At 48.8% G+C, this 9701-nt stretch overlaps 1 protein-coding gene across 4 annotated transcripts in view; it reads right to left on the bottom strand.

Annotated features, from left to right (window-relative positions):
• Nucleotides 1-2534: 2534 nt before the first annotated feature.
• Nucleotides 2535-9701, bottom strand: part of CRTC1 (CREB regulated transcription coactivator 1) — a 44107-nt gene continuing 36940 nt past the window's right edge. For 3 of the 4 annotated variants that reach the window (XM_041465869.1, XM_041465871.1, XM_041465870.1), the window contains 3 exons: nucleotides 7907-7993; nucleotides 5613-5793; nucleotides 2535-4267 (listed from right to left, as the gene is read on the bottom strand). In XM_041465869.1, coding sequence (XP_041321803.1) covers nucleotides 4056-4267; nucleotides 5613-5793; nucleotides 7907-7993 — 480 coding nt within the window. In that variant the 3' untranslated portion in view covers nucleotides 2535-4055. The remainder of the gene's footprint in view (nucleotides 4268-5612; nucleotides 5794-7906; nucleotides 7994-9701) is intronic. The other variant, XM_041465873.1, reaches the window with a different exon arrangement.

Below are 9701 nucleotides of genomic sequence, written 5' to 3'. Positions count from 1 at the left end.
TAAACTGCTTTTAGATAAACTCAGGGCAGCTTTTGCTCCTGGAATCATGGAATTGAGGTTGGGAAAGAGCCACTGAATCAGGGTTGGAGAAGAATCACCAAATTAAGGCTGGAAAAGAACGTGAATCAAGTTTGGAAAGGAATCACCAAATCAGGGTTGGAAAAGAACGACCAAATCAAGGCGGGAGAAGAAAAACCAAATTAAGGTCGGAAAAGAATTCTGGAATCAAGGTTGGGAAGGAACAACCAAATCAAGGCTGGAAAAGACCTCCAGGACCATCAAACCCAACCTCCCTCTGAGCTGAAGGTTCACCCGTGAGCGCTCCTAAAAAAGAATTCACCAAAATAATCCACGGAGGCCGCGAGCTCCCGAGGAGATTCGCAGCCGTTTCTGGAAAGGTTTTCCCCTCTGGAAAATGAAAAATCAGCCCGGGGGGGGCAGAGCTCAGCCCAGGCCGTGCGTGGGGGCTCAGGGGGGGCTGGCAAGCGCTCCCTGCCATGCAGAAGCCGTGGGAGCCGGGCCGGGTCACGCATGCCCAGGGGGAATCTATGTACAGGGAAAGGAGCCTCCCCCAGCCCCCCCAGCGCCAGGGCTGGGCTGGCTGCTGGAAAAAAAAAAAAAAAATCACAGTTTTGGATGCACCGAGGGTTTATTCCTGCTCTTCCCCATTGTATTGGCAAATGCAACAGTCTAGCTTGGGAATTCGGGGTTAATTCCTTGTGGAGATAGAAAAACACGGAGGGAGGGGGGATCAGGAGGGAGGGTGGGACAGTCACCCCTGGAGACACCAGACAGCTTCACCAGCACGGAAATCAAACTTAGCAATAACAGCAATTCACACCATTTTCTCCTTGAATTTTTGAATTTTTTTTTTTTTTTTTTTTTGCTAAGTGATGGTTTTCCCTTTCTGCTCCCACCCGTGGGGAGGGAGCCCCAGCCACTGAAATGAGCACAGGGCTGTTCCACTGGGAATAAAAGCAGATTATTTGTTCTGGGAACACTCGGGATCCGCTCCACGCTTTCCTCTGGGTTTGCTTCCAGATCAGCCTGATGCCACAAAAAGTGGAATTTGAAGGAGTGAGAAAGGGGGAATCCTCTGGGGCAGCTCCCACATGAAAGGTTCCCCTGGGGGAAGGGAAAGGCAGGAGCTGCTGCAATTCCCGGGATGAGAAGCAGCTTCTCCCTGGCCACAGCTGGAGCCCATCCTGTCACACCCAGCATTCCCACGGGGACATCCCTGCTCCTTCCCCCTCCCGAGGGATTAAAGCTGGATTTCTCCCAGCTGGAGGGTCCCTAACTGTGACAGTTGCATCCAAGGTGTGTTAGTTTGAAATTAAGGCGATTTTCAAGGTCTACTTACAAGTCTAAGGAACAAAGAGCTCTTATTTACACACGGAGTTAAAAATCCAGGCAGGGGCTCCCTCCCGTGAGCAACCCCAGCTCCTGCTGGTGCCTCCCTCTGCAGTGACTCTGGTGTTAAAAACACAGCACAGACAAGGACTGCACATGCACGGAGTCATTCGGGGGCAGAGCAACACAATTCCCACCGGGAGCTGCACAAAGCTCTCACTGCACCTCCAGCAAAGGGCTCCGAGTCACCCGGGCCCAAATTCCTCCTGGTTTTTCCAGGTTTCCGCCTGTCTGAGCTGCCTTTTATCTCCTCCTTAAAGTGAAAAAGCATGAGGGGTCTGAAAGAAGCAGCCAGCAGGAGTGGATGTGTCCTACCGAACTCAAACCCTGCCAAAAAAAATCCCAAAACGTTCCCAAGAGATGCAGGGAAACCTCTGGAGGGTGTGGAGAAGGATAAAATGAAAACAAAACAAAACAAACAACAAAGAAATAAAAAAGACACAGGGAAGCCAAGAAAAAAATTCCACATTTTTAGTGCAAATGGTCAACAAATGGCACAGAAGGTGAGGGGATGCCCGGGGCTGGGGGGGTCCTGACCCTGGAATCCCAGCAGGGCAGCCCTGGATTTCTGGAAGCACACAGAAACTTGGTATAACTCATTAGGAGAACTCAGGAGAGCAGGGAGGAGTCGTTAATTGCAGGGGGACTCTCATTAATTGCAGGGGAACTCATTAAGAGCTTCCCAAAGAGGAGAAGGTTTGGGGTTGGGAGGGCCAGGATTGGGAATTCCTTGGGCTGGAGGCAGAAAGAAAATCCAGGAGGGGCAGGAGGGGGGAACAAAGCCGGGNACAAAGCCCAGGGGGGGGGGAACAAAGCCCCCCTCCTGTTGGGAGCTGGGAACCGGGAGGGGATCGCAGGGACTGGAATCCAGGGGCTGCTCCCAGCCCAGGCTGGAGGCGCCTCCCTCTCCAGGAGCAGCTCAGCCTCGGGGTGAGTTAATTAGTTAATTAGTTAATGACTCCAAATCCTGTTAATTCCTGATGAATTCCTGCCTCTCCCCGTGCAGATCGCAGCGGAATGAGGATGTTGCAGCAGCGCCCTTTAAATCCATTCGTTCCCAGAAATGTGGGAATCACTTTTTTTTTTAATTTGCAGCACAAAATATTCACAAGGACCATCGGAAATAATCAATTCTCCATTTAATTAAACAGAATTTTGGAGGATTCAATCCTGGTCATTGTGGAGCAAGAGGTTTTTTTTTCCCCCGGGTGAATAAAGGAATTTTTAAGTTCCAACCACCCTATTTTGCCTATTCCAAAGGAAAATATCTAAACTCGCCTTAGGCTTCCTTATTCCTGCTTAACATCTGTTTAAAATTCCAGTTAGTTTAAAAATACCTACATATATAATATATATAATATATTTCTGGAATAAAACCACAAAAAAAAAAAATGTACTGTACAAATATTATGTAGAGTGCTTCCATTGGCTGTATGTAGTTGAGCTACTTTCCTAATATCAAAATATTTAAATAAAATTTAAAAAAAAATAAATGACAACAACAACAACCAAAAAAAATCATAAATAAGTAACAGAATAAGTAATGAATAAGAATAAAAAATTTAAAAATCATGGTTCTACGAGCCTGGCATTGCTATGGAAATGCCCTTCCTGTTGCCCAGGAATCTCTCACAAAGTAAAAATTAGGATTATGCAGGTTAGTCTCTATTTTTTTTTTAGCTGCTTTAAGATGTTCTGATCCTCTGTCTAATCAAGTAATGAATTATAGAACTTTCATGTGTGCTCAGAAATGCTCTCTATATATGTAGCCATATATAGAAATAGATATATATTACATATATGTTTAAAAAAAAAAGACAAAACAAAACAAACCTTAAAAAGCTTGGAAAGCAATAGTGTTTGAAGTGGATTTTTGGGCCTGGCGGCCGGCGGCGGCTCCGCTTTGCCGGGATTGCTGGGGCAGGAGGGAGGGACACGAGGTTGGGGACACACCTGGGGACAAGCAGGGCACCTGGAGCGATGACAGTGGCACGAGGCAGTGCCAGCTCCAGGGCGAGGTGGCATTGCAGGGATTTGCTTGCCAAGAGGGGCAGGGCCCCTCCAGCCCCGCGGTCCGGGCTGTGCCAGCCCCGCTGAGCTGCCCCGAGCCCTTCTCTGGTGCTCGGGGACAGGGACAAGGTCCCACCCGGGGCAAAGGGGGGCTCTGGAGAGGGAAAGGCCGATGGCAAACCGGGAAAAACCACCGGGAAAAACCGGACAACTCCTGACTGCTGGACGGCAACGAGCGGCTCGGGGGCGACACGGCTGGGCCACGGGGACGGGGCTCGGCAGCGCGGCAAGCTCAGGACAACAAGCTCTGGTTACTCATTGTACAGGGGACACGGAGAGCTGCTCCCTCCAGGATGGACATCCGGGCTGGGATGGACCCTCCAGGGTGGGATGGACCCTCCGCAGTGGGATGGAGCTCCAGGATGGGACAGACCCTCCAGGATGGAATGGACCCTCCAGGATGGATCTTCCAGGATGGGATGGACCCTCCTGGATGGGACAGACCCTCCAGGACGGGATGGACCCTCCAGGACGGGATGCAGCTCCGGGAGGGGGTGGATCCTCCAGGAAGGGATGGACCCTCCGGGAAGGGATGGAGCTCCAGGAAGGGATGCAGCTCGGGCGGGTCCTGCGGGTCACAGCCGGTCCATGCGGAACGTGTCCTCTGTGGCGGGGTCGGTGAGGACCATGTCGGGGTCGTTGAGCATGTGCAGTCCATCCAGGGTCAAAGGGTCAATTTTGAGTTCATCCAGAGGGAACTGGGAATCCGTGTCGAAGCTGACGTCCCCCACTCCTGCCAAGGAGCTGGTCAGTTCTTTTGATAAGCTGGGAGGGGATTCTCCTGTCACTGCAGGGGACAAAACACACAGGGGTCAAACACCAGCGTGGAAGTCGGGAAACAGCTCCCAAAAACCTTGGAAATGTTTATGGAGCTCTCAGATGAGGAACATCCACCCTCCTTCAGATTTCAGATTCCTCACAGCACCTCCAAGCCATCAAACACCACCCAAAATCCGTGTTTGGTGTGACTGGAGCCTTTTCTCTCCCTCAGCTTTAAGAGGAGTAACCTCAATTTCCACCATTCCCATCAGCAATCCCTGGCTGCAGCCACAGGATCCCTGGGCAGGGATTGTTTCCAAAATCCCACTGTGACCAGACTGGCCACCATATGTGACACTCCAAGCCCGTGCTGGCCAGCTGGGGCTGAGCAGGGGAAGGAGCTTGGCTGCCACAGTTTTTCCTCACTCCAGCAGAGGATCCAGGGAATTCAGAGGCAGGATGAAAGCACAGGAAGGCTGGGGCTCTACCTGTGTGCAGGTGAGCACTGGGACACACACCTGGACTGGAGTTAGGAATGGATGAAGGAAGGGGACATTGACTCCAATGCTCAGAAGACACAAAGTGAGATTTATTAGGAAATTTACATATTTATAGACAGGATCATTCACTCAAGAGTCTGATTGGTCCTTGAACAACACCCCTCACACCATTGGCTAAGTAGGAACAACACCTTTTTGTAAATACCTGTCCATGAACACCACGTACAAACATTCCACCTGTTCACAAACACCAGGTGCAGGGATGAAGATAAGAATTGTTTTAATTATTTCTCTGAGCATTCTCACAACTTCCAAAGGATGATACCTGGGAAAGTGACCTGTTTATCTCTCTGTCAGCATCCACACTGGGCTGGCACCACAGCCCAGGTGAAACAAACCCCTCAACAGCAACAATCCCTGAGAGAAACCCCAAGTCCAGAACCATGGAATGATGAAACATCCTGAGCTGGGAGGGACTCCCAGGGATCATGGACCCAGCTCCAGGCCCTGCACAGACACCCCAAAACCCCAGCCTGTCCCAGAGCCTGTCCAAACTCTCCTGGAGCTCTGCAGGGCTGGGGCCACCCCTGAGGAGCTGCTCAGGGCTCTGAGAGGGGCAGACCCCAGGGCAGGGTTGTCCCAGGGGGATTTATTTGGATTTATTTACCTGCCAGGATGATGTTGGGGCTGTCCCCAGGGGGATTTATTTGGATTTATTTACCTGCCAGGATGATGTTGGGGCTGTCCCCTGAGGAGCTGCTCAGGGCTCTGAGAGGGGCAGACCCTGCAGCAGGGCTGTACCCAGGGGGATTTATTTGGATTTATGTACCTGCCAGGATGACGTTGGGGCTGTCCCCAGGGGCATTTACGTACCTGTCAGGATGATGTTGGGGATGTTGCCGTGGCTGGAGTAGTTGAGCTGCTGGGAGTCCTGCAGGCTGCCGTGGCTGCCCGTCAGTCCCATCATGGCAGCCTGCGAGTAGTTGAGGGTGGAGCAGGGGCTGTACAGGCTGTTGGAGCTGATGGCGTTCTCGATCATGTTGAACTGCTCCAGCTGCAGAGCGACACCACAGGGGTTAACTGCCAGCCCAGCAGGGACAGGGACACAGGGGGACAAGGACACGGCTCCAGGACACACAGACAGGCAAACAAATTCATCTTTCCTTGCTCAAAAAGGGGCTGTGCGCCCTGAGCTGCACGGGACAGTCCCTGCCCAATTCGGGAGAGGGAGGCACCAAACTGGGGACAGAAAAGGGAGGGTGGAAAGGGGAATAAAGGGAATTCAGGTAGCCCTGAGGTCTCTGTCCAGCAGAATTCCTGCCAGGATTCATCCCAGTTTGGGAATTCCATAATTTAATTAATTTAATTCCAGAATTAAATTCAATAATTTAATTTATCCATGCTCTGGTGGCGGATTAAAAGGGAAATAAGGGGAATTCAGGCTCACCCTGAGGTCTCTGCCCAGCAGGATTCCTGCCAGGATTCATCCCCGTTTGGGAATTGCATAATTTAATTAATTTAATTCCAGAATTTAACTCATCCATGCTCTGGTGGAGGGTGGAAAGGGGAATAAAGGGAATTCAAGCTCACCCTGATGTCCCTGCCCAGCAGAATTCCCTCCAGGACACACTCCAGTTTAAGAATTGCATAATTTAATTAATTTAATTCAATCATTTAATTCATCCATGCTCTGGTTGGCCAAAGCCCATGCTCTGGTGGCGGATTAAAAGGGAAATAAGGGGAATTCAGGCTCACCCTGAGGTCTCTGCCCAGCAGAATTCCTGCCAGGATTCATCCCAGTTTAAGAATTCTATAATGTAATTCCAGAATTAAATTCAATAATTTAATTTATCCATGCTCTGGTGGCGGATTAAAAGGGAAATAAAGGGAATTCAGGCTCACCCTGAGGTCTCTGCCCAGCAGGATTCCTGCCAGGATTCATCCCCGTTTGGGAATTGCATAATTTAATTAATTTAATTCCAGAATTTAACTCATCCATGCTCTGGTGGAGGGTGGAAAGGGGAATAAAGGGAATTCAAGCTCACCCTGATGTCCCTGCCCAGCAGAATTCCCTCCAGGACACACTCCAGTTTAAGAATTGCATAATTTAATTAATTTAATTCAATCATTTAATTCATCCATGCTCTGGTTGGCCAAAGCAAGGGAGGGTCTGGTTATTCCCAAATGAAACCAGCCATGGATTATTCCCAAATTCCTGAGTCAATCCTGACATCACCCACAAGGGAATCCTTCCCAACTGCAACTCCAGCCAGAAACGTGGAGCTTGAAATATTGAATTATTTTTACTCAGCAAGGTATTCCCATGATGTTTCATTTTAAAAGCTTGATTATTATATTTTTTAATTGATCTCCCATTTTAAAAGCCTCACTATTTTATATATACATATATATATATTTAATTGAACTCCAATTTTAAAAGCTTCATTATTATATACATATTTTTTAATTGATCTCCCATTTTAAAAGCTTGATTATTATTTCTTTTTAACTGATCTCCTATTTTAAAAGCTTCATTATTATACATTTTTTAAATTGATCTCCAATTTTAAAAGCCTCATTATTATATATTTTAATTGATCTCCTATTTTAAAAGCTTGATTATTATATATTTTTTTACCAATCTCCAATTTTAAAAGCTTGATTATTACACATTTTTTAATTGATCTCCCATTTTAAAAGCTTAATTATTATACATATTTTTTAACTGATCTCCCATTTTAACAGCTTGATTATTATGCATTTTTTAAATTGATCTCCCATTTTACAAGCTTGATTATTATTTACTTTTTAATTGATCTCCCATTTTAAAAGCCTCATTATTATATATATATATTTAATTGAGCTCCCATTTTAAAAGTTTAATTATTATATATTTTTTAAATTGATCTCCCATTTTAAAAGTTTAATTATTATATATATATTTTAACTGATCTCCCATTTTTTTGGCAGAACCTACGTGGGATGGGGAGAACAAAGAGTAAGAGAGGAGCGGAGGGGAGGGAAACCAAACAAAACAAGAAACGAACAAAAAAGCAGGAAAACTCTACATGGACGAAACGGGGACGTGACGTAAATTAATCAGGAGTTAATTGGGATTAATTTGAGGCGGGGGAGAGGCCGAGGAGGCCCGAGATGAATTTGCTCACCTGGTGGGAGAGGGCATTAGCCTGCCTAGCTGTCATCTGCTGCTCATAATAGGAGTCCCCAAAAACACTGCCCAGCATGGAAGAATGCTGAAAACAAAACAGAGGCTTCATGGTGCACAACCCCCACTGCCCCCGGCCCGCCCGGCAGCCACGGGGAAAGCGGCAATTCCAGAGAAATCCGGGAAGGCCGAGAAATCTGGGAATGCCGGAGAAATCTGGGGATTATGGAGAGAAGCGGGAGTGCTGGAGAAATCTGGGAATTCCAGAGAAAACCGGGAATTCTGAGAAATCCGGGAATGCCAGAGAAAACCGGGAATTCTGAGAAATCCGGGAATGCCAGAGAAAACCGGGAATTCTGAGAAATCTGGGAGTGCCAGAGAAAACTGGGAATTCTGAGAAATCGGCAGGGAGCGGGCGGGAATCGCCCGGGGCCCTCACGGGGCCCTCACGGGGCCTACGGGATCCACAGGGAGCAGGAGGGAATCCACAGGGCCCAGGGGATCCCACAGGATCCACAGGGAGCAGGAGGGAATCCCACAGGATCCACAGGGAGCAGGAGGGAATCCCACAGGATCCACAGGGAGCAGGAGGGAATCCCACAGGATCCACAGGGAGCAGGAGTCCCCAGAACCATGAAGATCCCACAGGATCCTCACAGAGCTGGAGGGAATCCCCAGGACCCCACAGGCCCCTCACGGAGGAGGAATGAATCCCCCAGGACCCACAAGATCCTCATGGAGCAGGAGGAAATCCCCCAGGAACCCACAGGACCCTCACGGAGCAGGCGGGCATCCCACAGGATCCTCACAGAGCAGGAAGGAATCCCCCAGGATCCCACAGGATGCTCACGGAGCAGGAAGGAATCCCTAGGATCATGAAGATCCCACAGGATCCACACGGAGCAGGAATGCATCCCCCAGGACCCTCACGGAGCAGGAGGAATCCCCCAGGACCCACAAGATCCTCATGGAGCAGGAGGGAATCCCTCTGAACCGGGAAGATCCCACAGGACCCTCACGGAGCAGGAATGAATCCCACAGGATCCCCCAGGACCCTCATGGAGCAGGAATGAATCCCAGAGGATCCCCCAGGACCCTCACGGAGCGGGAATGAATCCCACAGGACCATGAAGACCCCCCAGGACCCCGCTCCTGCCTCGGGGACACCAGAGAACCCGAGGTCTCTCCCTGAGCACAAGGTGGATTTCCCCACAGGACACTGCGCTGGGGAAAGGGCAGGGACAGAAGCACAATTTCTGCTTTTTGGGGATTTTGTGGGATTTTTGTGGCATTTCCCCCCACTGAGGCGGGAGGGGCTGCTCTGGCTCTGGGTCTGCAGCCCCAAAGGGCGAAATTCCTGATTTAAATCATTCCAAGGGAGCAGAGCAGGAAAGGTCAGGGGGAAGCTCAGTGAGAATTCCAGGAGGAATTCCTCAGCCTTGCTACATCGCTGTCGAGTCCCTCAGTTATTCTCCATCATTTATCAATTATTCTAAAGGTGACCAAGAATTTGAGATCCATGTTTTAATCCTGATCAAAAATGCCAGATAAAAATCAACACCACTCCTGATTTTAAATTCTAAATTCTGATATTCCAGCTGAAAATAAAAACCAATTACTGACAAAGAGAACGTCTCTAAAAGACAATTTCCATGGAGTGGTTGTCTCAATCTTGGAAAACAAAATTCAGCTGCTGGTTTATGCACATGGCAAAAGCAGAAGGCCAGAAATTTCCTCCTTAAAAACCTAAGCATGGCAAATTCAGGAAAAATTAAGGAAGAATCAGAACAGGCACG

Source organism: Pyrgilauda ruficollis, unplaced genomic scaffold, assembly GCF_017590135.1.
Source record: "Pyrgilauda ruficollis isolate IOZ18807 unplaced genomic scaffold, ASM1759013v1 scaffold192, whole genome shotgun sequence".
NCBI classification, from domain to species: Eukaryota; Metazoa; Chordata; class Aves; order Passeriformes; family Passeridae; genus Pyrgilauda; species Pyrgilauda ruficollis.
The sequence above is the reverse complement of the archived record's forward strand: the minus strand, read 5'-3'. Positions and strand labels throughout refer to the sequence as shown.